Below are 25,057 nucleotides of genomic sequence, written 5' to 3' on the forward strand. Positions count from 1 at the left end.
CAGCCCTCTGTGAAGCCTGTTTTGTGAAGTTTGTTTCAAGCACAGGAAAAAAGAAACGGATGCACGCGAGGATCTGGAATCTATTCCTCGATGCATGGGAAGACACGCCGCCGACTGTGCAACCACACAAACAAACACGCCATCACTCACTCCTGCACTTTCTCCCATGCTCTGGTGATGCTGCTACACTTAAAAGTGAATCCTCAGCGGATCTGACAGGAAGCTGATGGTTAGAAAGCAACTGCACAAGCAGAAACTCCTCCAAACGGAGATCAGCATCCAAACGCCAAGAGGCTGGCATTTCACAGCAGGGTGAGGGAAAACAGAGGAGCTGGCTGCGTTTGCATGTGTGTGTTTGTCCCCTTTTCTCTGGAAAAACTCTGTTTGATGGAGTCAGAGACAAACAAACACAATCAACCCTGCACAAACAAACACACGGACATGCAAACTGCAGCAGGAGACGCAGCTGAACTCCAGAGATACATCACACAGATACTCTGAGTTTGCACCTTCTCCTCCTCTAGCAATCCAAGGGATGAGATTCCCTCTTTTCCAGCCTTTTAGGATCAGTTTCAGTCTGTTTATAACTCAACAGGAGGACAGGAGGGTGAGAATCAGCCACCTGCTACTGTCGAAGCCGCGCTGACTGATTAATAACGGCTGCATAAGCTGCTTAAACAACAAGAGAGAAACAAAAGGGACAGTTAATGACTGTATCATGGCAGATCAGGCAGATAGAGGAGGAGGAGACGGGGACGAAGGGTGAGGCTCAAAGATTTATGGGTGAGGAAAGAAGGGAGGTCTCGCCTCAGGCACACCAACGTGTTTCTCTCCTGGTCAGATTTTACTGGTAACTTATCCTGCACACCTGGGCTGAGCCGCACACCTGTGCTTTAAGAGCAACATTTTCCAAACGAGCATAGAAGTCTGCGTCTAAACCCTCCTGGTTGAAACATTCACCCAGTGGCACAGATATGAAGACTCTGCAGAGACGTCCAAATGGAGGTCACTCTTCTCCATTTATGTCTCTAGTTTGTGTCTGCGCTTGTGCGCTTGAGCGCTCCTGCAGATCCAGATCATGATCTGCCCTGGAAAGAGGAGACGCTGTCCTCCTTCAGCTGCAGAACTGGAGCTGATGTCTCCATACATTCTGCGTCTACGTCAGCAGTCTGCAACATTTACTACCACAGGAGCCGTTTAACTTCAGCTCACCTGGATTTAAGTCATTCAGCAGCCACAAAATCTACTTTATCTTCAAAAGATTATAGAGTGTTAAAAATCTATTCATTACTAATACCTATGAGAGAATAATGAAAGAAAAAGCCTTTTAAATTTATGAAATTGAACATGGGATGTCCTAGTTTTTTATATTTAAAATAAATCTGCAAGAATTAAAAAAATATATATATATATAAAAATTGGAAATTCCAAAACATTAAAAAAAGATAAAATTCCCAAAACATACAAATATTTTTAAGAAAATAAAATTGGATAAATTTGCAAAAACTCCCAAAAAATTGAAAGTCCAAAAGTTTGGAAAAAAAAATGAAATAAAAATTTTTTTTTTTGAATTTGATACAATATCTCTTATTTGTTTTTCATTTGCAAAAAAAAAAGGAAACATTTTTTTAATTTAAAAACAAAATAGCAAAAATAAAAAAATGAATTTTAATCAAAAAAGTTAACCAAAAAAAAGATAAAATTTCCAAAACATACAAATATTTTTTTAAGTTAACAAAAAAAATCAAAAATATACTAATATTAAAAAAATAATAAAAAAAAAAAATAAATTTGCAAAAACTTCAAAAAATTGAAATTCCAAAAGTTTGTTAAGAGAAATTCTGTAAATTAAAAAAAAATGTTTAAATTTGATAAAATGTTACGCAATTTTGCAAAAACAAAAAAAATGGACAAGAAATACTTTTTTTTATTTAAAAAAAGAAAATTGTAAAAAACAACTGAAATCAAATTAAAAAATTTAAATGACTTTGAAATTAAAAAAAACAAATTAAATACAAATTAAAAAAAAGAAGAAATTTTTGAAAGTAAACTTTAATTTGTTATTATTTTGATCCTACTGTTGAACTCGTTTTTTTTTGTTGTCATTTTTGTTAGTAGAAGTTTTCACACATCAATCATGAAGTGGTATCACAACTTCAGTTAAATGAATCCATCCACACAGAATTAAAATTTGTATTTCTTCCAGATTAGTCTTTTTGTAGATGTAGTTATCTTCCCAGGGCTGTAAAACTTGAGGTTAGCCACAGGTGCATGGAAAGTTGGTGGGCTGTTGATGTTGTAGGAGGTGAAGTAGAGCGGTGGCAGGCTTTATTGACAGATGGGATGAAGATTTAGTTCATCATCAATACCCTCTGTAAGCAAAATAAACATCTTTACTTCAATGATATTTTTTTAAAGCTACAAGGAACTACTGTATAGGAGTCAAAGAGCCGCAGGTTGAAGAGCCTTGGTCTACATCATGTAAAGGTTAACTTCAGGGAGTCAAAGTGCACAGCTTCATTGTTATGATTCTGCAATGATTACAGAAAAAGAAGGTTACATTTGGAGCTCAGACAATCGGTTTCCTGCTGCACAAAGCGCTGGTATCAGTATCTCAGCGTGCATGAAAAGGCCAACAGGAAGAGCAGCCCTCTTTCTGGAACAGTGGAGGTTTTCGCAGGCTGCAGGCGGCCTGGTTTGGCCATTTGTCTTTGTCTGCGAATGGCAGGGGCAGCTGCCACCAAAGGTCAGCAAAATGTTCCCAGAACAAGGCTCTATAGTGGCTGAGACCACGTGCCTGTGACAGAAGGGGACACACCCAGGTGGAGCAGCACACACAGCTGTACAGCGTGTGTGTAAATGTACAATAATCATGGTGCTTTCTTCTTCTTTGCAGTAAACTCTCATCTCAGCCATCACTCTTTAAATGTCCGGCACTGCGATGATGCATCTTCTCTGGCATTCCCAGCTGTTGGCCTTTCCCACTTTGTTTCCTCCCAAGCAGAGCTATGTCCTATCAGTGAGAATATCAGGTTACACTCTCTCCTCAGAGTCTCCATCCGAGGGGTGTTGAAGGCTGCGTTTGAAGTGCCATCCTCTCCCCTTACCCTCCTTCACCCACCTACACCCCCGGCTGTAACACAACCCAGGTAAACCTACACCACCGCCACCCCCTCGGCCTCATCTCTGGAGCTTTTGTGTCCAAGACTCTTCTGCCCAGGGACATGGATGGGCGGAGGTCAGACATGGCTCCTTCAGCTCACGCGACACAGAGGCATGCATGACGTATCAACACAACAGCTTCTCCTCTTTTCTCCGGATCATTCCTCAGGGTAGAAATGTCTCTGACGACTGTTTTTCTCATCTCAAAGAAATCAAGTGCACATAAAGAAAAGGATGAGCGGCTGAATGAGAAAAGCATGTTTCTGGTTATTTATTTGGAGCTGACGTTGAAAAACTCCCCCAGAGGTCTTCGTTTTGACAGATTAAAGAAGAAAGCAAGCTGACGTTGAAAAACTCTCCACATGTGCTTAAACAGAGGCAGAGAAATGACACGCTCTCTTCTTCCAACATGTGTTTTACCTCTGTGGCTGGAAACTTAATCCATGACTGAGCTTTTTATGACTGAGCTGTGACTTCAGGGGTGTTAAACACAGAGTGAGTGAAGCACAGAATCTGACGACGACAAACAACCTCAGAGTGAATTTAAACCCTGAATCCTTTAATTCTTTAACGACAATGACAATAATTAAGCTGGAATTCAGCCACAGGAATATAACAAGCTGAAAAAGTTGAGATGAAAACAAACCGTTTTACATAACCAGCTGATAATTAAACTCTTAAGAAGCACTCAGGAAGCACAGACACAATAACAAACCCCGCCGGGACAGACATAAAATATCACTGAGTTTCCAGATGTGCTTGTGGCATCAACACATTTTCTGTCTTTGTCTAGACGCAGAATGAACTCCAAACCTCTCCCTGCAAAAACACAACAAGCCTTACGGCATGAGCCGGGAGGGGGATGCAACCATAAGGCCAACAGTTATTTTCAAGCCATTAACTGCACTGTAAGCCAATGGGTCGCATTGTTGCAGCACTGTCTCCATGCCCAGAATAATGTGCTTCTAGTCTAGTGCTTTGTGGATGCAAATCAAGCGTGCCTTAAGGACACAGACGGTCTTTTATAAAGCTACCATAGGGAATAAAGAGTGGGCCAAGTGGCCTTTTTGGAGCAGTTAAGGAAGGAGTTAAAAAGTCTCCTAGCCTGGCCTTGGTGGAGTGTAAATAAAAGCCAAACATGGGGTGTTTACTCTGTGAAAACGCATACTAGACTGTGGCATGGTGTCTTTGAATGACCTTTGAACCCTACTGTCAATGTGGGGTCACTTATCTCCCCAGAGTAAATATGTGCTAGAAAAAAAAGAGATGATTTTACCTCAACTTTCCCATGAAGGTTTCACTTTTACGCACTAATTAAGCAACGGTTTTACTTTTACGCACGAATTACGCACAAACATGAGGTTTATTATCCTGCTGGGAGATCCACTGGTCAAACTGGCTTCATGTTATCCTGTGTGCTGCCAGCAGCGTCATCCAACAAAGAGAATTAAAACAGTCTGAAGGGGCTGCAGCGCACAATCAGCTCATAATAAACCCAACCTGACACATTTACGCGCATTAACGCTCAAATTAAAGGTTATTCCGAAGAGATGGGTGCTGTATGAATTATTAACCGGTGAAAACAAACATTATCGCGACAAAACCATCGGCCATTACCAGAGGCTGCCTCCTCCCGCTGAACAGGGTGGAGACAGTGCATCTTCCTCCGCTTTAATCACATGCACAGGGAGGAAAATAGGCTGAAAATTCCTCCAGGATCACACACACACGGTTTCCAAACTCACAAATATTTAACCAGGCTCGTGTTAAATGCCTCTCCCATGAAAGAAGAAAGCTGCGGCTCTTTTCCCAGTCGGCCCAAACGCTGCACGCCCTTTCTCCCCCAAGAAAAGGATTGTTCAATGGCCGCATAGGGGGGCCCCACAGACCCCCACTCAAACACACAAAAACACTTTAACAAACCGGCAACAACACATTCAAATCCGCTTGTTTGCTCCTTGTCTTAAGTGTGAACAGCTCTCTCTGTCTCTGTCTCGTTTCCTTTCCTGAGGATACAATCTAGGATGGATGGGCTGGGGAATACTCCTACATTTATCCAACATTTACCCACGATTTGTGATTTCATGTTAAGAGGAGGCTTCATTTAGAGTTAAAAATACCACAGGATGGTTTTTCAAAGCAGAAATGTGAATTAAAATGCACTTACAGTCACACAACGGGTTCTCTCCTCTCCTGGGTTCTCCAAAGGCAGCAAACGCCTCCTCAGCCAGGTGAAAAAAAGGAGAAACTCCGGATTAAAAGCCTGTGATTTTCTGATCTCTGTGTTAGTAAAAGTAGCCCGATGTCTTCATGTTTTCACACGCTGCCTCGTCCTCACACACAATCCCATTCCTCCTTTCCCATTCTTCTCTCCCGGAGCTGCTGAGTGAGGAGACACGCTGCGCGTCTCCGTCGTTTCCTGTCCAGCCCAGAACACAGTGCTGCGTTCACGGACTGTGCGACATCTGCGCTTCTACAGTCATCGAGCGGATACAGCGACTCTCATGTGAAATAGATAAAAATTAAGATATAAAACGACAAAAGAAGGCGACTTATACCTTATCCTATTATAAAACACAATAATAACCAAATTAATAAACTTTGCAATTAATTTTTTTTTATCGATTTAATAATGTAATAATGCGCATTTAGAGTAAAATATTTTTAATATTCACAAATAGTCCAAAACATAAAGAGATAATAGAGAAATTATCATTCTTAATCCACTTTTAATCCAATTTCTTTGATTTTTCATTTATTAAACTGAACTTTTTTTGTTGAATTAAAAATTTTCTGAAGTCTTTTTTTAATCAAATAATTTGGAAAAATACTATTAGACACATTTTAGCAACATTTTCCACCAAATTAATGCTATTTACTACTTCTACCAAACAAAACTGATTATAACCGTGTAGTAATTAAAAAAAAAAGGAAAGTAAAAAAAATCAATTTTTCAGAGGGACAGTGAAAGCATCACCGGCATCTAGTTCATATCCAAGTCAAAAGGCAGAAACACAACTTTTTAAAAATCTTTTTAGCATTTTTTTTTAAAGAGAAGACGAAGAATAGAAGAAGAATAAAATAAAAAATACAATTAAAATAATAATTCTTTTTTAAAAACCAAGATCAGACATGTTAAAGTTTAAAAAAGGTGAAAAATGTTTTAATCAACGTGCGCGGTTTTTTTTTTTTTTTTTAATTTTTTTTTTTTTTTACCGACGCTCATTTGAAATCCCCAGCAGACAAAAGGCCCCAGATTAGGAGATTATGTGTCACCCATATGGACACATGGCACCACTCACCCCTCAATCCCCCTCTTCATCCATTTCCTGAATCAGAATTACAAACATTTTTAGAAAAGCTTTAATCCTCAGCCTGAAATCCTGTGATTTTACCACCATGTGCTGCCACACAGAGTAAATATTTCTGCCCTTTTTATCAGGTCTAATCCCAGCTGTGGGCAGATATTACAGCTGCAAGGTTAAATTAAATATTGTTGCAGATGAAATATAATGCAGTGTCTCCATCTAGTGGACAAAGGCGCACATTGCAGGTTTAATTTAACCCAATTTAAACCCAGATCATTAAAAGGGTCAAACTGTTCCTGTTAGTGATGAACTGTTTGAGCTGTTAGTTCAGGTCAGTGCACTCATGAACGCTCACTCTGTGTGATCCAAAGTTAGGATAAAATAAAGATCCTGATCCTGCCATAAAAACTCCTGACTCCTCTTCCTCACATCGCCCCCTGGTGGAGAAGTTTGAAGAAAAGAGTTTGAAATGTCAAAGGTCACACACACCAGAGGAAGAGGAGTTTCTGCCAGAGGATGTTTTCTCTCTGAAGAGGATGTTCGAGTTTCAGTCTCTGCTGCACCGTGGGAGTGACACACTCAGACGTACGATGAGGATATGATGCACAAGCGCATGGAACGAGCAGAGTTTGATGATATCGCAGGATCAGATTAATCCGCAGAGTTTGCTGGAGGAGCTTCACGTCTCGGCTGCTGCTCACGGTTTCACAGATTCACGATGAAGGCTTGTTGGGTGTTTGCGATCCTCACGGGCTGCTGGATGTCTTCTGCGACTGAGACCGGGAGCATCTGCACGGACTGTAAGATTCTGCTTCATGTAGCTCTGTTTTCATCATGTGGGGGGACTGGAGTGAGTGGGTCTGACAGAGGTTAGCCTCCTCGGCAGGAGTGGAGTAACACTATTTTTAAATTTAAAAAAAAGTGACAAACAAACTTTGCCATGTTGTACCTAAAAGTTAAGTAAAGTTTTTTAAATTTTACTTTTAATTCATGAGTGTTGAAAAAGTTGCTCACAGGAGCTTTAAAGTAAGGAGCTGAAGCAGATAAAACAACAGAGAGAAGGTTGATAAATGTGATTGTGTAACCTGGTATTTGGGGGAATTTGGCACACATGACTCAAGTGAGCCGACACCTGATGTGCCAAATGTCACTTTCAAGTCAAACGTGCAAAAATCTGCAGTTCTTAGAGACACTGAGTGAGGGGGAGGAGATGTCAAATCAGACTCAAAGGTTGAATTTCAGATAAATTCACATCAAGCTTGGCAGGAATTGAAACCACAAGGCTGTTCCTCCTCTTTTCTCCTCTTCAGATGAGCTCGTCTGCCTCCCTGACGGACACAGCGTGGTGGTGCCGTGTCCGGATCTGACCGGAGAAGAATTCAAATTCAACCTTTTCAAGAACGATAAAGTGATTTGCAGCAAAACCTGCGACTACGACAAAGGAGGTCTCAACTGCACCACTACGTTATCCAGAGCGGGGGTGAAGTTGTTGAACGTAAAAGCGGAGAACAAATCGATCAGTTTCAAGCTGACGGAGGTGAACGACAGCAGCCATGGGGTGTACAGGTGTGAGGGCACCGTGGTGTTTCCTCCACCTCAGCCTCCTTCGGTGTACGGCGTGGGGAAGCTGGTGCTCGTGGAGGGTATGTTCCTCTCATCTCTAAGGCTACGTTTGCATGTCAGTGCAGTGAAATGAAAATCTCGTTTTTCTTTTTTCTAGGACACCAGTGCAAGATGAAGAAGCCTCCCAAAGATCCTCAGACAGCTGCTGAAGGAAGCAGGGACTTCTCCTGGATTTGGATTGTGCTGCTTGTTTCTCTGATCCTCTACAGCGTCATCATCACAGTCTGCGCCTCGGTCTGCTGGGTACGACAGATCCCACATCCCCACCCAAGTTCCTGGGTGAAACTCCTGCAGTGGAAATGTGTCTTTAACTCAAACTTTTCTTTCCCACAGATCAAACTGAAGAAGACGGACTCCCACAGCGACTACATGAACACCAAACCCAGAGCACCAAGGGGGCACAGGAAGAACCGAGGGGTTCAAAACCCTGCACCGCGCTACTTCTGATGAGCAAAACTTCCCTCAGCGATTTCTCACCCTTTCAGTTTCAGGCTTTACAAAGAACATTCTGGTGATTTTCTCGTCAGCAGTTGTTTTGTTTCTGAACAGGAAATGTAGCAACTCTTCATCCTCTATGAAAACAAATAAAAACTGAACTCAGAGTTTCCTGGTTTGCTGACTTCCTGAGTATCTGACTGTCTCACACTCTCCTGTGTGAGTGGAAGCCCTCTTTGTGGTCACACAGAGTGGGTGGTGGTGGTGGTGGTGGAGGGGATTTAACCACAATCAAAGCTCCATCACACTGTGAATTTGAGGCTTTTTCTGACACTGAAAGTCTAAAACACTTTTCTGATGTTTATTAAAACCACGCTGTTTCTGAGAAGTCTGAGCAGATGCACAACAGGGAGAGGCTCAGCAAAAACAGTGTGCAGCGTTTCCTGTCTTTCCCTCCCTCCTCGTGTTTTTTTTTTTTTTTTTTTTGTGCAGAGGTGGCTTCTTAAAAAAACCCTCACCCTGCTCACTCTGCGTTTTCTGCTCAGCGACTGCATGTGCACACACTGGCAGCTCGACTCTTTACTCATCAACCGACGCAAGCGTCAGCGAGATTTACATGTTTCTGTGACAGAGAATCAAGTTTCAGATGATTGATTTTTTCCACTCTGCAGAGAAAGAACAGCACTCACACAAAAATAACTTGTGAAAATCATGAGTTTGGCTCTTTAATTTTCACACTCACTGTGTGCAAACATCAGTTCACTTACATTTCTTCACAAAGCTTTAAATAGAGTCAGTTTGTGTCCGTGTTGTGGTGTTCTGGAAAAATCAGCTCCCTCAGAAACTCTGTCCTCGTCTCCGGAGACAAAGCTTGCAGCTTGTTCTCCTGCAGCTGTGATAAAGAGAATGAGACGTAATAAATATCTCTCCTTCCATCATATTTTGGGGTTGATGAGTTAAAAATGAAGAAATCTGAAGCTCACCATGACGGGCTCGTATCCCAGGATCCTCAGGTGGCGGATCTTACAAGCTAGAGGACCGCGGGGTCGAGAGGTGCCGAAGCAAAGCTGAGAAGGCGGAGTGGAAAGTAGAGCAACTCTGGGAGATTAAAGAGAGAAGGTTCAGATCTGGATTTCGGTTTTGGTTCAAGATCTGTGACCTCGCCTGACCTCTGCTGCAAAACTTAAGCAGTAGAATCGCTGCCCGGCATTACCAGAGCGTGCAAACATCCTCTGCACCTGCTTTATAAACACCCTTCACCCAAAAACAACACATGACGAGGTAACAAAAGTGCAGCTTTGTGCTGATGTTATCTGCTGCATGCTCTTATCGGAAACCTACCTGTGACTGCGCTCTGCTGCAGAGGCCTCTCCTCCCTCAGGCACAGAGCTGCTGCACAGCAGAGGTTTGGTTATCACAGCGTCTGAGAGTCAGAGCATAAACACACACACGGTCACAATCACAGCAGAGTCAGGGATGAGTGGGAATCTGTTTTCAAGCCGCGCCTTTACCGATGAAGTAGAAGTTCTCCACCAACACGCCTTCCTGTAGCTCAGCGCCTGCCTGCTCCTCCATCACTTCCTGCAGGCACTGTGAGAGGAACCAGGTGGTAGCACGATGAGCGAAGGTGGAGTCTCCCAGAGCAGATGATGGCACAGCGAGAGGCTGAGGGAGCGGAGGGTGGTCAAGGCGGAGGCACAAGTCCACCGTCCGCAGCAGGTTGTCCTGGATCATGAGGAGCTTTGGTGCTGAGGAGAAAAGGTGTGATGTTAAAAAACAAAGAAAGACAGGAAACGATGTAGAAAGGGGAGTAAAGAGTCTCACAGGGGGATTTTGGGTGCTCCAAAGTGTTGTCCTGCAGGAGCCGCTCGAGTGGAGCAGGAGGGAAGTGGTTCAGCAGACACAGCCTGTAAACAACCCTCAGCAAGTCAAAGTAGGACATCTTAGGGAGGTAGGACTCAATGATGCGGCTCACGCTGTCCAGGAACCTAAAGGAGAGAAACTGCTTCACCAGTCTGCTGCAGAGAGGATTTAATACACCCTTGTGTCTTTCACTGTGACTCACTGCTGTCTGTGGTGCTGCAGATCATAGTTCAGAGAGGAGTACACCTTAAGGATGCAGAGGAGATCCTTCAGGGTCAGAGCATCTGGATTCGCAATCACCTGCTTGGCAAACACCTCCAAGGAAGCATCAGGGCAGAAGCCGAGGTTCTCGAACATGTGGAGTAAGAGGATCATCTGGAGGAGGAGGAGGGAGACAGAAACTACATCAGCGCTCAAAGAAAGAAGATAAACTGTAGCTGAAGCTGGGTGACGCTGCAGCACCTGCTTGTTGCTCCATATGTTGACGGCAGAGCCCAAATAGTCTGAGATGTCTGTGAACAGATCTTTGTTTCTGTACTGCAGGTCTGAGCAGGCCCGCAGAACATCATACAGTCTGGAGAACGGGACGGAGGGAAGGTTTTCTGCCAAAGAAGAACAGAAACAATCTTTTTTTAAAGGTGGAAAGTTCTGCAAACACTTCTTGTTACTGCAACTCAAAGAGCGGCTTCACCTCGGAGCTTTTTAGAGCAGAACTCCAGCAGAGGTTTGGAGCGGAGGTCCATGGTGGCCATCGTTGTGAGCATGTGCTGAGTGTTTGGGAGGCTGAACTTGTCTTGCATTGAGAGAGCCTTCTCCTGGAGGAAGGAGTGTAACACAGCAAGGATTAGTTTCACAAAAATACTGATACTTTAAAGAAAAAGGACAGCAGCACGTCACATAAAGCTTTGCTAACCTCTAGTTTCCATTTGAACTCCGGTGAGGCAGATTTCCCCACCAGGCGCATCATGGTTTGGAGAGCTATCACATTCTGGATTTCTGAAAGCCGGCTCTCAATGACCAGACTGAAAAACACCCAAACAGAGGTTTGTGATGGCTGCAAAATCTGAAAAGTAATCCAGTTTGACTGATTCTGACCTGACGCCTTCCTTCAGTGCAGTAACATTAGGGCTGCTCTCCATTTGATGCAGACATGTCGACAAGATGGCCAGCCCCTTCTCGTCAAAGCTGTTCAGTTTCTCCTGTAGGTGGAGGATATTCTTTTAGATGGATGAGGAATAAATGACATTGTGTTGAAACTGTCCCCACTCACCTGGCAGGATCGCAGGAAAGTCTGGACGATCCGGCTGCGTTGAGGAACCCCTAGTTTAACCATACTTAAAAGGCAGTAGACCAAGTCCTCACTGCGCAGTCCGTCCACATTCTTCATGGCGTTCTGCAGCAGCGGGTCAAAGGCAGGATGCTGGAACATCAGCTGCAGCTCGTAGCGCCGCTGCTCTTCTGTCATTTTCTTGGCGCAGAACCACATGTGGGAGACTGATTTGCTGGCCTGACGGGGTGTGGGTGCGTACTTGCAGGTGAGGTCTAGGACATCTGAAGGGGATGCACACTGCTGGAGGTGGATTACGTAAGGGGGTAACTTCTGTTGGTGCTCTGAGGTGGGATCATCAGACTGAACCTCACTGGGAGGCAAAGATGAGAGACTGTGAGTCTTTTCCTGTGAGTAAAACCTCACTGGAGGGACAGCAGGTCCAGTCAGGGGGGTCTGGGTCAGTCTTGGAGTTAGATTGTGTATCAGGGAAGATTTGATGAGAGTCCTGAGGCAAAAGACACGGATCCCCAGCCTCATGATTTCTTCTGTCCTCCACAGAGACATTATGATGTCTTAATTCCCACTAAACATAAACATGTAGGGTTCTTAAATTTGCCACTTCCTGCTTGTATTGAGTTGTTGATGAAGAGTTCTCTTACTGCTCATGTGTAACACGATTATTCAGCTCTTTTTACTTTACACATTAAGCTGCACATCCTGTAAAAGCATCTGAAAAGTGATAAAGATGTATTTTTAAGCTGTCAGCAAGGTCAACAAACAGATAGCTAGCTCAAACAGGCTACAGGCTACAGGCTAGCACCATACTTTAGCTCTCTAGCTTTAGTAAACAAATAAATAAATGTCTCACAGTAACAGGAAGTAACGTTTCGGACTGTAAAATTAATTAGAGACTGAAAAAAAAATCACAGTTACTTTAAAAAAGGAACAATAAAGACCAGTTAGTTAGCTTCACTGTCGCATGCTGCTGCCTCTTCCTCTTCTTCGTCGGTGTTTACTGACAAGCATCGTGGTGGTGCATTTCCGCCACCTACTGGTTTGGACAGCGGTCAATTTATTCATGGTCCATCCTTTTAAATCTTAACAAGCTGAATGAATTTTATTTATTTATTATTTAAAATCCGTGAAAGATGAAAAAAAATCTTTCGATGGATTTTCATTTTTCATGTCTCTGGCTGTCAGCCTGAGGATATCCAGCAGGTTTTAACGGTTAGTTCCGGAAAAAAATAAACATAAATTCTTCCTAAAATGCTTTGAAACACTTTTATATAATATATACTGATATTTTTTAGACTAAATCAGATAATTCTCGCTATTGTGTTTTTTAATCCGGGCCCTGTTTCGATAAACTCTCCACGGACTCATTTGAGCGCAACACCGTTTGTTTCCTAGCAACAACCGACAAACGGAAGTGATGGCTAAGTTCGTCCTCGCAGGTAGAATTTAACTTCAGAGGCTTATTAAAAACATTTTTTAAGCACAAAAATGCTTTTTAAGTGTGACATGACTTTTTTAAGGTTTTAATTTTAACGTTTCAGGTCAATCTGACTGCCCACATTACGCCAAAGCGGAATTATTAGCTGACAAGCTGCAGCGATGTCTCCCAAACTTCAGAGTACACAAGATCTCCATCCTCCCAGATCAATGGAAGGTAGTATCTCTGTTATAAAAAAATAAAAAAAAAAAATAAAAATGTCTTGCTACTTCATTTTTTGGGTGTGTTTTAGGACTGGCTGGAGGACACCTGCAAAAGAAACAGCTGGAAACACAACCGTTCCCCTTTAGTTTGGAGGGAACTGGTGCACCAAGGAGGGAAAGGCATCCTCCTAGGGGGCTTCAGTGACTTCCTGGAGCACTGTCAGGTAAAAACATATAATTTCAATGTAAAATCCTTCTTAATCCATAAAAAGCCACTTTATTTAATCAATCAATGCTTGTGCAGGGCTACTACAACATCACATCAGACATGCCAACAGATATGATGCTGAGTGTTGCAGCAGAGAATCATGAAACCAAGATGAGCCTGATCGAGGAGCAGCATCGAGCCAGTCCGAGCAAACCTCTTCACATATGGATCACCAGGTGGGTCAGTGTGGAAGGATCCAAAGGTGTTTACATTAGCTGAGTGTGTTTCTCATACCTCCTCAGTGCTCTCAGCCCAACCTGCCACTTCTTGATCCCCAATCTGCTCTCTGCGGAGGTGTTCCCACATGTTTCTGCAGTCAGCCTCCATTTACTGGACTTGGAGGGGGACGAGGAGGAGTTACAGGGGCTGAGAATGGAGACAGAAGACCTGGCGCTCCCTCTGCTCCACCAGGTATAGATTATTTAGTAAGATATTTTAAGTCTTTCCATTTCAGATGGAGGATAAAACTTTTGAGTATGTTATGTTTTGTTATTCAGGTGACAATTCACACAGATCTGGAAGAGGCATTTAAAGAAGCAGACGTCATTCTACTTTTGGGTGATGCAGAAAATGAGGAGGAGACAAAGTTAAAGGAGGTGTCAGACAGGTACACACAGTATGGACAGCTGATTGACCTGAGAGCCAACAAGGAGGTGAAGGTGATTGTGTCCGGCGGCTCCTTCACTAACTTGAGATGCTCACTTCTTCTGGAGAACGCACGCTCCATCGACAGCAGCAGCTTCATCAGTGTGGCAGCTCAGCTGCAGAACGAAGCTCGGGCGGTCGTTGCGAAGAAGCTGGACGTGAGGACTGCAGGTAGAGCCTGCTGGATCCTCTCAAAGCTGCTTTTTATGCAAGATGGAAAACTAATTCCTCTTTTTGTGCTTCAGATGTAACAGATGTCATAGTGTGGGGGAACATCAGCGGGAGTTTTTATGTTGACCTGCAGAGGGCGAGAGTTTACAACCACACAGGAGCGATCAGAGGGCCAGCTTTCTTCTCACAACCAGTGCTGAAGATCCTCCATGAACGGTTTGTTCCAGACAAAAATATTTCTGCAAGACTTTAAACTAATCTCCCCCTCATACGCTGCTGTGACTCCAGGCTCCATTGCACACTAATCTCACTCTGATCAGAAACATCCTTTCCCAGAATATGTCAGAAAAAGACGTAATCTCCTTATTTCTTCCAGGAAATGGGTGGAAACAGACTTGCAGGACTTGGTGTGCCGTCAACGGGCAGCTGTGGCTACAAAAACCTGCCGGGCAGCTGCCATGACAGACGCCAACGGGATCCTCTCAGTCCTGAAGGCCTGGATCGGCAGCTGTGCGGCGGATGAAGTCTTCTCTGTGGGCGTGCTCTGCCCGGGTGAGGACAGCTCGGTTTGAGCCAGGACTTTCCACTTTAAAGTTCCTTACAGCAACTTTAACAATGGAGATGAAGTGTTAATCTTTGATTTTCTGTGCCTACCTGAAGGCTACTACAGTCTCCCTGAAGGCGTCGTCCTCTCAGTTCCAGTAACATTCTCTGACAGTAAATGGTCCGTGTTGTTTGACGTCACTGTTGGAGACGAGTTGAAGGAAAAACTTCAGCGTTTTGCGTGTGAGCTCCTGCAGGTATGCTCAGTTTAAAAAATGTGTTTTTATATATTACACTGGATACTTACTGAGTCCTTCTCCTCTCAGGAAAAAGAGCGTGGAGCTGAAAAAAGCTGCAGCAGTTAAGAACACAGATTAAAATAAAAGTTTGAAGCTGTTAAACGTTTGTTTCAGTTTGTTCTTTTATTCTCTTTCTTTCACATGTGGACTTGCAGGTTTATTCACCAGTTTCATGACACTTCATCTCCTCCCTCTGTGAAACTAATCCTGACGTTGTTATTTTTTTGTAGATGTAAAAGATCAAACTGAGTACTTTATGGAAAAAGGAGAAATTAGAAAATATATTCCTTTTTTAAAATTGTACAGTTCAGTAAGTGCCTTTTTATATAGTTCAAGAAGCAATATCTGTAAGCATATATCACACGACTACCATACACAAACTAGTTTGTTAATATCCGTCTGTGAAGCTGATGTCATCGCCTGTTTAACCACTCAAACTCCTGTTCCCCTCATCTGAACGTGAATATTACAAACTGAATGTAACGAGCTTTTTCACCTGAAACATTCAAACGTTTTCTCACAAATTGTGCAGAACTTTGTCAGTCGACAAGGAGAACTTGAACAGAGTGCTGTTTGTACATGCAGAATATACATCTTTCTTTTTTTTTTTTGCATTTCTACACTATACACAAGGAGGGACTGACTGAAAAGAAAGGAAAGGTTAGTACAAATACGATGCACTACGACAAGTCGGGGAAGCATATTCTGCGATGCTATGTTCAGTTTGTACAACCCACCCCTGAGATCTGGATGCTGAGTGGTTTAAAAAAGCAAAAGTGGCCGATTTACAGTGGAGACGTCTTTCGTTACGAACCTTTGGACAAACTACTGCAGGATATCAGCCGAGGAAAACTCTCCAAACCTGACCTCAGATATTGATCTCATGCGTGATGCGCAGCATGCATGGACTTGTCGTGGCACAGATGAGGTTATGTCGTTAACTCACAGACCCCGGTGATGGCTGGACATTTACAGATGGATGGTGCGTCTCAGATCAAAGCTGTCAGCTCAGTTTGATTTGCTTTGGGATGAATGACACTTTAACTCTACTCACTCATCTGAGCGAAAAGGAGAAATTCAGGAGCTTTGTTTTCTCACGTCAACATCACCGACCTACGCGTCGACATCCAGCAATGTCAAGTTTTCAGGCAACACGTGAAAGACCACCAACGCTCCTGTCCTGAACTGTAACCCTGGAGGAAAAAAGAGGATAATACTACTGTTTGCTAACTACACATCAAACCTGCACATCCACCATTAAAACAATCATCAGACGATCATTATGGGTGACTGACTGGATGGGATCTGCTCGGTAACTCCCCTTCAGCTCAAATATAAAGTTTACTGACTCATCTTTAAATTAAATAATTTATAACATATATTAATAGTTATATAATCCAACATTTCAGCTCTTCAGAACACCATCTATATAAACATCTGCTCATGAACATAACAAGGTGGATGAGCCTCAGGGAGAATTCTCAGAGAGAAACTTCTTGAACTTATTTTGAAGTTTGCGAGTGTACAACCCAGGCTAAAAAAGACCAGAATGCCCCTTTAGCTCTCTGAGAAACAAAGGCATCGTTATTGAGATGAAACTGAACTCTGCTCCTCATGACGATAACGATGTCTGCAGAGGTGGCAGAGTAACATCACAGAAACTCTCTGACTGCATTCTGGGTGATTTCTGTCGCTAGGTGAGTCCTGATTCTTGTTACGTCACAGCAGAGCGCCACACGCTTCAACCATCCGTCACACAACCTCCAACCAACAGTGTTAACCTCCATCTCTTTGATAAATGTTTATAGTATTCATGAATATAACGTCGCTCTAACAGAGAAATAAAAACAGCGAGGCGGGGTCAGGGGAGGACACAGGGAAGCTATGACTGTGGTTGATGCTGATTGGATGGAGGCGTCGCTGAGGCTCCTCCCACCGCCTGTCTATCAGAGCCGAGGCCCAGCCCCTCATCCAAATGCTCCAGTTCACTTTGGTCCAGAAGCTCAAAGTCCTCGTCCTCAGTGGGAACCAGTGTGTCGTCAGGAGCCTCCTCACCGGCGCCACCTCCTGCCGCCTCGTCCACGTCCTCCTCAGCCTCCAGCGGCCCTAATGTAGTGACAGTAGTGTGAGCGGCGGTGTCTACAGGCGGGGTGGAGGTCTCCAAAGCACTGGGTGGTGTCTCCGTGGGGAGGAACTCGGCGAGGGAGGGGTCCTCGCTGGTGTCCGGGGAGCGCAGCAGAGCTGACAAAGTGTTCTGCACCACAGTGGAGATGGCCGTGCTCACGATCTCCTCACTCAGAGCCTCTAAAGACCGCTGTGCATCCTGGGTAACCGCAGCCTCCTTCTCCTCCTCGCTCCTACGCCTCCCAGCTCCCGGATCAGGCAACGTCCCCTCCCCGCCGCCCGGTGGTTGCCCGTGTCCGTTGAAGTGTGTGTTCACAAAGTGGAGCGGCGAGGCGAGGTGCTGGATGAGGAGGCTGGCGGGGCTCAGGGGTTCCCACTCTGACGGCGCTCCAGCCTGGGCTGAGTCGGCCTGACCGGGGCCCCGCAGAGGGAAGTGCAGCAGGTTGTGCTCCATGGACGGGAACTCCTCCACTGAAGGGAACTCAGGGAGGTCGCGCAGGTACGACTCCTCAGGGTCGCTGTGCAGACTCTGCTGGTCCAGATCTGGATCAGAGAGGACACAGAGGATCTGTTAGATCTGGTTTGGTCACAAACTGAAGTCCTGATGTGAGAGATCCTTTACCTTCAGAGACGTCGGTGAGTTGAGGAGTGGTCGCTCTGGACACTGAGAACCCCCCGCTCTCCAAGATGGACGCCTCTTCGTCGGACAGCTCTGAGTCTGTGATCGCCATCGCCAGCGCTGTGGTCTTCACATCCACCTGAACAAGAAAAACAGGATTTCATGACATTTCTCTTTCACCCAAATCATAACGAGCTCGTCACAGTGTGTGCTCAGGATAAATAAATCCTTCAGACTGTACGCTGTGTACACTTTAGTGTCGTTCACTCAAACATCTTAAATCACAGCGTGTACATTCAGACACGCTGACTGAACACCTGACGTTAAATCAGGAATGTATTACAGTAATCTGTGAGGAATGTGGAAGTTCTTGAAGTTTATTTCTTCAGGATATTTCCTTCATCCTGCAGAATGTAACAGATCCTGTTTCATATCGAGCGTGCAGAAGCTGGGAACAAAGCTCTAAAATGTTTGGTTTACGTCCGTACCGTCGGGGCGAAACAGGACAGCTCCTCCTCGCTCTCACTCTCCGTTTCAGCCCTGGGTTCGTCTCCTTCCTCCACCTCCTTCTTCACCTCTGTGAAATCAAACAGTGTAGTTTTTTAATGCGATCTATCACACAACGCAGGCCTCAGAGCTGTCACGTGATCACTCACTCCTCTTGTCGTGTTTGCGGGGCTCGGTGTCTCCTTTCATGCTGTAGTCCAGTTTCATCAGGATCGGCTCCAAACCCGTGTACATCCTCTGGATGAGTTCATGGTACACCACCAGAGGCCACAGCAGGACACTCAGCACTGAGGAGGGAGAAATACGACTTTACTGCTCAGAGAACGCTGCAGAAAGTGGGTTAATTTTTATGTAATGCTTCGTTTGAACGTGCACCAACAGGTTTCCTCACGTTGAGAAAAAACATTAACATAGAATGAAAACCACAAGCAAATATAATTACACTGCTGACTGCTATTTTAACCTGCTCTGACACACCCTGTTTGTCATGACATGCACATCACTCTGCAGCTGCTCAGGGCTCTCACCTATGATGTAGGAGATCATGATTCCTGGTACATAATGTCCGACCACAGCGAGCACAAAGCAGCCGCTGCACATCATCACACAGAACTGGGAAAAGAGCAAGATATCAAACGAGGAAGTGAGAAAGAGTGGTGTGTGCAGGTGTGTGAGATCTGACAGCTCACTTTGTCCCAGCATCTCTATTTTTTGTTTAGACATATTGTTTTCCGTGTTGACTTTTGTCTGACCCTCCATTTCTAGTGTAGGGTCAGCCGTACCTTGCCGTGATTCTGCCTCTTGTACTGCAGCATCTCCTGCAGGTACAGACACCAGGTCAGGTAGCTCTCAGCCAGGTGGTGACTCAGCTCAGGGACGCTGAGAAGACGCTGCTCCTCACTCATTGTTTCCCTGCACGCAGAAAGAAACACACGTGTGTCAAAACGAACACTTCAATCTGTACTTAAAGCGCTTCAAGCTGTACTTAAATCATCTGCAAAGACGCAGCGCAGGATTTCATGATCATGTAATAACACGTAAACTCGCCTGGAAGCCTGACATTACTCCTGATGATACGCTGTAACATGAGCGATGTTTCATTAACAGACTGTTAGAATACATCCCATGATCCTGTTTTGATTCAAGACGTGACACTAAGAGTAAACTATCATAGAAGTAATCTGTGTGTGATGTAAACACGCACCTTTGTTCAGGCTGAGCCTCAGCTGGTTGAACTGCAGGGGAGAAAAACACATAATCAGGAGCAGGAAAAATCAAAACACGTTTAAAAAACAAATTTAAAATAAGTCTAAAAACACAGCGTCATGTTTACAACAAACAGAGCAAGCCTACACAACTTTTACAAAAGATAAAGCTTCCTTTCATTCCCCTCAAAACCACCAGACTCCTTTGACAACACTGTAATTTGTATGTAGCCTCCTCTGACACATGTGTCACTTAACGGTTAGTTTGGATCCTGCAGCACAGAAACACATGCAAACTAACCGGTCCAGGCAGCAGTGTGCCAACACCTTCTGGTTTCTGGAGGAGAAAATGACTGTTTTTGTAAAAGGAGTCTGGAGGCTTAACCTGAGTCTGAAAAAGACTTAAACGTATCAAACATTCAGACCATAAAGTGTGTGAGAATGAGACCCTGGTTTAAAAATACCAGAATTTCCCCTGAAGCAGATAGGCCCACTCAGTGTAAACATTAACACAGTTGTAGCCGCTTCCCCAACCAGCACAGGCTCTGTTCCACAAATAAAGATTTTAATTCCCTGGCAACAGCGAACACTTGTTTGGGCAATGAGTGACAAAGTCCGAGGACCACATTCAAATCACACAAAAAGGCCGGAGCTTACTGGTAATGATAGGCAACTTGGGCTTCCATCTTTCCAGTAGCATGAGCCCCAGGAGGGAGACACTCAGCAGGAAGAGGGGCCGCAGAGAGGTGGACGACAGGAGCCTGTGGAGACATGGGGGAAGTTGATGTGACATTTTGACTGATTCTTTCAGAGACAGAGTGGCAAACACTTTCCCATATTCACTGCAGGATTCATTATAATAATCATGTTATTTACAAATGGGAGGCTCACAAACTGACACACAAAGCTGAATAATTCTGTAATGTGACAGTCTGAAAATCTCTATTTGGGAGCAACATTTCATAGCATGCATTGGCAAATTAAAACTAGCTTTTGTTCTCTTCAAATTAATAATATAGATTGTGATTTCATCAGTATCTGCTTGCCTTTATATATTGTAAACAAATGAGTACAACATCTATGTAGCACCTCTGCTAGCTGCCTGTCACAGAGCTGGTTAACAAGGCCTGGGCTACTAAGCAGCATGACATGTAAATTAAACGTGACATAACAAATGCAACAACTCAAAATAACTCTCGATGTAATTTCTGCAAAAGCACTAATGTTTTCCTGTCCGTGTTTGTGCAAGGCGTCACGTTTTCCAAGCAGAAAATTAAGTTAGAACTGCTGACAGGCGTCGTTAGCTCCTGGCTAAAGACGTGGGATTAGCGAACTTATCTTCACATTCACGCGCAGTATCCTCGCGCACGCTATCCAGTTAGCTTCTGATGCTACATTAAATGTTGCTAACATGTCAAAAAGGCGATTTAAGGTGGAATCGTTCGTTACCAGAATAAGGTGTTGAGTGTCAGAGCGACAGAGATGCTGTACAGCGGCCTCTCCCACACCAGCAGCCTCTGCACCCACAGCAGCAGCGGCTCATACTGCGATAGCCAGCCCTGGAGACGCTCCCGCAGTCGGACCAGCTCCGGGTTCATGTCCCCGCAGGCCTGCTCCGAGGACCCAGCGGGGAACAGAGACTCCAGCCCGACCGAAGAGGAGGGATCCGAGGGGCGTCTTCTGGCCTCCTCTCCGCTCGCCATGTTTCCCCCACTTTGTTGTGTTGTTTTGGATATCACGGGATATATGGACGGAGGAGGTGAAGCACGACGGGCTTCAACGGACGGAACTTCCGGTTGGGGCTTTCAAAACAATTTACGTCAACGTCAAAACTAGTCTAGTTTTCGAAAAATAAATACATAAAAAATCGTACAAAACAGTTCAATTTTCTTAAATTAACCAATTTTCATTAACATTCATGATTTTATATTTTGAGCCACTTTTATTTTAACTATGACCTATTTATTATTTACTGAAATATTATGATGTGTTCAACGAAAGATATTCCGTGTGTAAACAATTTAGGATGTCCTTTTTAAGGCCTTAATGAGGGTTATTTATTCTGTTTTTAATGGGAACTTTATATTTCATAAAATAAATTAAAGGGATAGTCTTTCCGGATAAATTCTCCAGGTCAAATATCATACAGAGAATATGTACTTCCGGTTTCTTCTCTCATTTTACATAACTTGATGAAACAATGACACAGATGGGCGGACGGATCACAAGGCCCGTCACGGCTGAGGAAAAAAATAAAGTCACGTGTTTCCTTGTTTACTGTAGGGAAGAGATTTAAATCCCAATCGTTGGGTCTTGTAGTATGGGATGCTGCTTTAACATGAAATGTTACTGAAACTACCCAGACTGTGTATGTTTTCACAAAAGCATGAACCTTTTCATTTTTATAATGTCAAAAAAATCTATTACATAACCAAACTCAGCACATTATACTGCATTCTGGTAAGAAATCAACATTTAAAGTACCACACATCATCCGGCTTTGATACAAATGTTTAATACAGAAACACACATACAGTAAACAAATATTGATCAATTTGATCAAATGAAGCCAAAAGTGGCAGTACTGCCATCAGCTCGCTGTCCATTGTTGAGCACAGCACATATATCACAGGAGACGATGTAAACAGCAGCACAGCTGGGGAATTCTTCCTCCTATTGTTGTCCGTCATTTCTGTCACACATTGATCTCTGAAAGAAAACAGTTATCGTCACCAAAAGATGTTAGTTTGTGTCAATAAAAAAAGCTCTAACACACAGAATGGCGATAAATTAATGAGATCTGTTAATAATTTAAAAAATCTTGCAAAAAAAGTGACAGACCTCATGTTTTTTTTAAACCTCTGGTTTCCTGTGTGTGTAAAAAGTACAATTACTCTAAAAATACCTTACATACAAATAAAACCTGAGGTGTTATTTAAAGATATTCATTTTGCCAGACAAATTTACCTGGCTGGTTACACCGCTCAGGGCTCAAGCACACACAGGAGTAAAACAGGAGTAAACGCTCTGCCTCCCTTGGAGCTAGGACAAAAGGGCGTCAATACCTGCTGGGGTCAAGACCATGGCCTGCAGAAGGTCAGAGAGGGAGATGATGCCTTTGACCACATCAGCCCTGTCCACCAGGACCAGCCGATGGACCTGGAAGGAAGAAAGCATGAGTGGAGGAGAGCTCTGGAGGATGAGATGAGTCTAAACTCACTGACATTAAACTTCTACCTCTGCTTCTACAATCCGATTGATGACGGTTTCTAAGGTTTCATCAGGGTAGCACTTTATAACTCCCTCTGTAAAACATGTGCGCCTTCTGACGGCCTCTTGCATCGTCATGTCCAGGTTGTTGTAAGTTTTCTGGGCTGCGAGGTTCTGTCGTGAAGAAAACACAAGTTTCAGAGCAGGTTTCAGCAAACTTTAGAGGTGACTGAATTCTGTTTTCCTGCAGGACTTACGATGACGTCAAATCTTGAGTAGAGTGAAACCACTTTGCCTGAGAGAGGGAAGAGTCAGATGAAACATGAGATGCAATTTGGGGTTTTGTTTTGTTATATCACACAGGAGCATACCTTGTTCATCCACCACAGGTAGCGCAGAGACTCGCCTGTCCACAAAAATAGAAAGAGCGTCGTAAAGCGTCGCTGTCTGCTGAACTGTAGCGATGTTCCTGAACGTTCCAATCCCCAGCTCCTGGATCTGCTTCCCAACAAATGCCGGCCTGGGAACTTTCTTCCCCTGGTGAAACCAAAACAAGGTCCTAAGACAAAAACCAGCATCACAGTAGAACCACATGTGTGAGAGTTTGAGCTGTCTTACAAATATGTGGAGGAACTTGAGGATCCGTTTGTGGGTCAGGATATGAAGGACGTTCCCAGACTCTGGATCGATGACGGGCAGCCGGTGGATCTTATATTTTAATAAGAAATAGATGGCATCAAAGAGGCTGGAATGGAAGAAGAGGGTTCACCGCCTGAGAGATGGTTTCACAGATTAAAGCAGAGATGTCTGCGTGCACTCACCTCGCCGTCGGGGAGATGCTAATAAGGAAGTGATTCGAAGACTGTAAGTAGACGTCTGGACAGAAAGAAGAGAAGAAGCTCGTTGGACATTCACAGAAATGTTTCAGAGGTTTTTCTGCTGTGAAGTGTTTATTTACTTTGAAAAGAGTCACCTCTCCATGTTTCAATCTTGTGGCTCTCCAGCTCGTACATCTGAACCTGAAAACAGCGAGACAGGAAGTGTTAGAGGAAGAGCTAGAAGAGCTTTGTTTTCTGATGAAGCGTGGTCATGCTCACCATGGGGGATCTGTAATAGCAGTGGAGGATGTTGATGAAATCTGTGATGGTCAGCATACCTGTGAGAGGAAGCAGTGACTCAGCATTAAATTCTCATGATTCATGCATTAGTGCGCTGTGAACAAACTGATATCATCATAAGTAACAGGATGTTAAAGTCTCATTTCCTTACCCACAAACCTCTGTAACTTGCTGTCCCATAGAGGCGCAGCCCTCAAGCCGTTTGCCACCAGTGCAAAAAAAGCCTTTTTCACCTGAAGGATGAATAATTCACATGTTTACACGCAAAAACACACTCCTCCTGGGTTCCTCTTAAAGCTGCTTTCTTACTTGCAGTTTGGTATCAAATATGACCAGTTTACAGCTGGTTGGAATGGCGTCGTAGCAGCTGTGGCTCTTCATGAAATTCATGTAGACGGTGGCATCAGCATCTATGATTTATGAACACACACACACACACTCAGGCTGGCAGCACAGGAGGACATGAAGCAGTGTGTGCTCAGATGTAAGTGAGAGACAGTACCTTGCGTCAGTATTCCCTGCTTCTTTCCTGGGAATGACACCTGCAACACAACAGAAACATCCCTGTCAGGCTGTCTTCACTCGACGAACACGTCGTTAATATGTTGAAGCATGTCTCACCGGTGTGTGAGGCTCCATGATTCTGCGGTGTGTCCATGAAAGTGTCCGTGTTGGAGCAGCAGATTCAAGGCGACGGCTCTGTTTGTTACCCTTTCCTACGGAGCCGTCGGGTCTATATTAGGAACTCTTCAAGTGGTATGTGTCAGCCAGGGGAGGGGAGGGGGAAGGAGCTGGCGCAGGCTCACCAGGGGGAGGGACGACTGCAAAAAAAAACATCTCTTTGCTCAGGCTGTGTCGCATTCTTTATCATTCATGACGACATAAATTTAAAATCTCTCCATCTTCTGACGCTGGAGGAAAAACTCTCTCCTAAGGTTTAATAACCCGACATGTGAGATTCAATGTCCTCCAATAAAACAGCATGAACTCTAGCCTATAGAGCGTAAATGCCAAAGCTGTATACAGCAAAG

The 25,057-nt window shown here is 44.1% G+C and overlaps 6 protein-coding genes across 16 annotated transcripts in view; 2 read left to right on the forward strand and 4 right to left on the reverse strand.

The window, feature by feature from the left end:
- raph1b (Ras association (RalGDS/AF-6) and pleckstrin homology domains 1b) overlaps positions 1-5,615 on the reverse strand; it is a 31,330-nt gene extending 25,715 nt beyond the window's left edge. For 2 of the 4 annotated variants that reach the window (XM_074664169.1, XM_074664168.1), the window contains exon 1: positions 5,330-5,614. The gene's annotated coding sequence lies outside the window, so the exon portion shown is untranslated. Of the gene's footprint in view, positions 1-4,779; positions 4,849-5,329 lie in introns of those variants that run through there. The other 2 variants (XM_074664166.1, XM_074664167.1) reach the window with 2 other exon arrangements.
- Positions 5,616-7,054: 1,439 nt separating this feature from the next.
- On the forward strand, positions 7,055-8,675 carry LOC141786101 (T-cell-specific surface glycoprotein CD28). Its single transcript, XM_074664822.1, has 4 exons — positions 7,055-7,270; positions 7,781-8,113; positions 8,191-8,336; positions 8,427-8,675. Exons 1-4 carry the CDS (start codon positions 7,189-7,191, stop codon positions 8,538-8,540), a joined length of 675 nt encoding a protein of 224 aa, XP_074520923.1. The 5' UTR covers positions 7,055-7,188; the 3' UTR covers positions 8,541-8,675.
- Positions 8,676-9,247: 572 nt separating this feature from the next.
- Positions 9,248-12,713, reverse strand: fastkd2 (FAST kinase domains 2). Of its 3 annotated transcripts, none has more exons than XM_074664182.1 (12): positions 12,618-12,713; positions 11,662-12,244; positions 11,487-11,590; positions 11,305-11,413; positions 11,083-11,206; positions 10,854-10,993; positions 10,594-10,766; positions 10,353-10,516; positions 10,040-10,276; positions 9,870-9,951; positions 9,512-9,626; positions 9,248-9,420 (listed from the first exon to the last, which is right to left on the reverse strand). In XM_074664182.1, exons 2-12 carry the CDS (start codon positions 12,223-12,225, stop codon positions 9,322-9,324), a joined length of 1,911 nt encoding a protein of 636 aa, XP_074520283.1. In that variant the 5' UTR covers positions 12,226-12,244; positions 12,618-12,713; the 3' UTR covers positions 9,248-9,321. The 3 variants fall into 3 exon arrangements, with proteins under 3 accessions (XP_074520283.1, XP_074520282.1, XP_074520281.1); XM_074664181.1 differs by lacking the exon at positions 12,618-12,713 and adding an exon at positions 12,530-12,547 and having other exon boundaries at positions 11,662-12,390; XM_074664180.1 differs by lacking the exon at positions 12,618-12,713 and having other exon boundaries at positions 11,662-12,611.
- Positions 12,714-13,067: 354 nt separating this feature from the next.
- On the forward strand, positions 13,068-15,322 carry mdh1b (malate dehydrogenase 1B, NAD (soluble)). Its single transcript, XM_074664756.1, has 10 exons — positions 13,068-13,115; positions 13,218-13,330; positions 13,407-13,541; positions 13,622-13,761; positions 13,828-13,996; positions 14,083-14,401; positions 14,476-14,617; positions 14,778-14,953; positions 15,062-15,201; positions 15,271-15,322. The coding sequence occupies exons 1-10, from the start codon at positions 13,094-13,096 to the stop codon at positions 15,307-15,309; spliced, it is 1,395 nt and encodes a 464-aa protein (XP_074520857.1). The 5' UTR covers positions 13,068-13,093; the 3' UTR covers positions 15,310-15,322.
- A 37-nt stretch (positions 15,323-15,359) lies between these two features.
- Positions 15,360-21,487, reverse strand: retreg2 (reticulophagy regulator family member 2). The gene is made up of 9 exons (XM_074664847.1): positions 21,148-21,487; positions 20,356-20,459; positions 19,698-19,728; positions 19,276-19,405; positions 19,021-19,105; positions 18,643-18,780; positions 18,475-18,563; positions 17,990-18,125; positions 15,360-17,910 (listed from the first exon to the last, which is right to left on the reverse strand). The coding sequence occupies exons 1-9, from the start codon at positions 21,399-21,401 to the stop codon at positions 17,126-17,128; spliced, it is 1,752 nt and encodes a 583-aa protein (XP_074520948.1). The 5' UTR covers positions 21,402-21,487; the 3' UTR covers positions 15,360-17,125.
- Positions 21,488-22,198: 711 nt separating this feature from the next.
- prkag3a (protein kinase, AMP-activated, gamma 3a non-catalytic subunit) lies at positions 22,199-24,790 on the reverse strand. Of its 6 annotated transcripts, none has more exons than XM_074664537.1 (14): positions 24,648-24,790; positions 24,529-24,568; positions 24,336-24,436; positions 24,178-24,259; positions 24,006-24,064; positions 23,882-23,927; positions 23,730-23,784; positions 23,527-23,653; positions 23,280-23,445; positions 23,166-23,203; positions 22,936-23,082; positions 22,666-22,857; positions 22,540-22,567; positions 22,200-22,407 (listed from the first exon to the last, which is right to left on the reverse strand). In XM_074664537.1, exons 1-12 carry the CDS (start codon positions 24,663-24,665, stop codon positions 22,741-22,743), a joined length of 996 nt encoding a protein of 331 aa, XP_074520638.1. In that variant the 5' UTR covers positions 24,666-24,790; the 3' UTR covers positions 22,200-22,407; positions 22,540-22,567; positions 22,666-22,740. The 6 variants fall into 6 exon arrangements, with proteins under 6 accessions (XP_074520633.1, XP_074520636.1, XP_074520635.1 ...); XM_074664536.1 differs by having other exon boundaries at positions 23,867-23,927; XM_074664532.1 differs by having other exon boundaries at positions 22,199-22,407; positions 23,280-23,653.
- Positions 24,791-25,057: the final 267 nt, after the last annotated feature.

Source organism: Halichoeres trimaculatus, unplaced genomic scaffold, assembly GCF_033239565.1.
Source record: "Halichoeres trimaculatus isolate MK-OKI-2021-1 unplaced genomic scaffold, fHalTri1.1 fHalTri1_scaffold_24, whole genome shotgun sequence".
NCBI classification, from domain to species: Eukaryota; Metazoa; Chordata; class Actinopteri; order Labriformes; family Labridae; genus Halichoeres; species Halichoeres trimaculatus.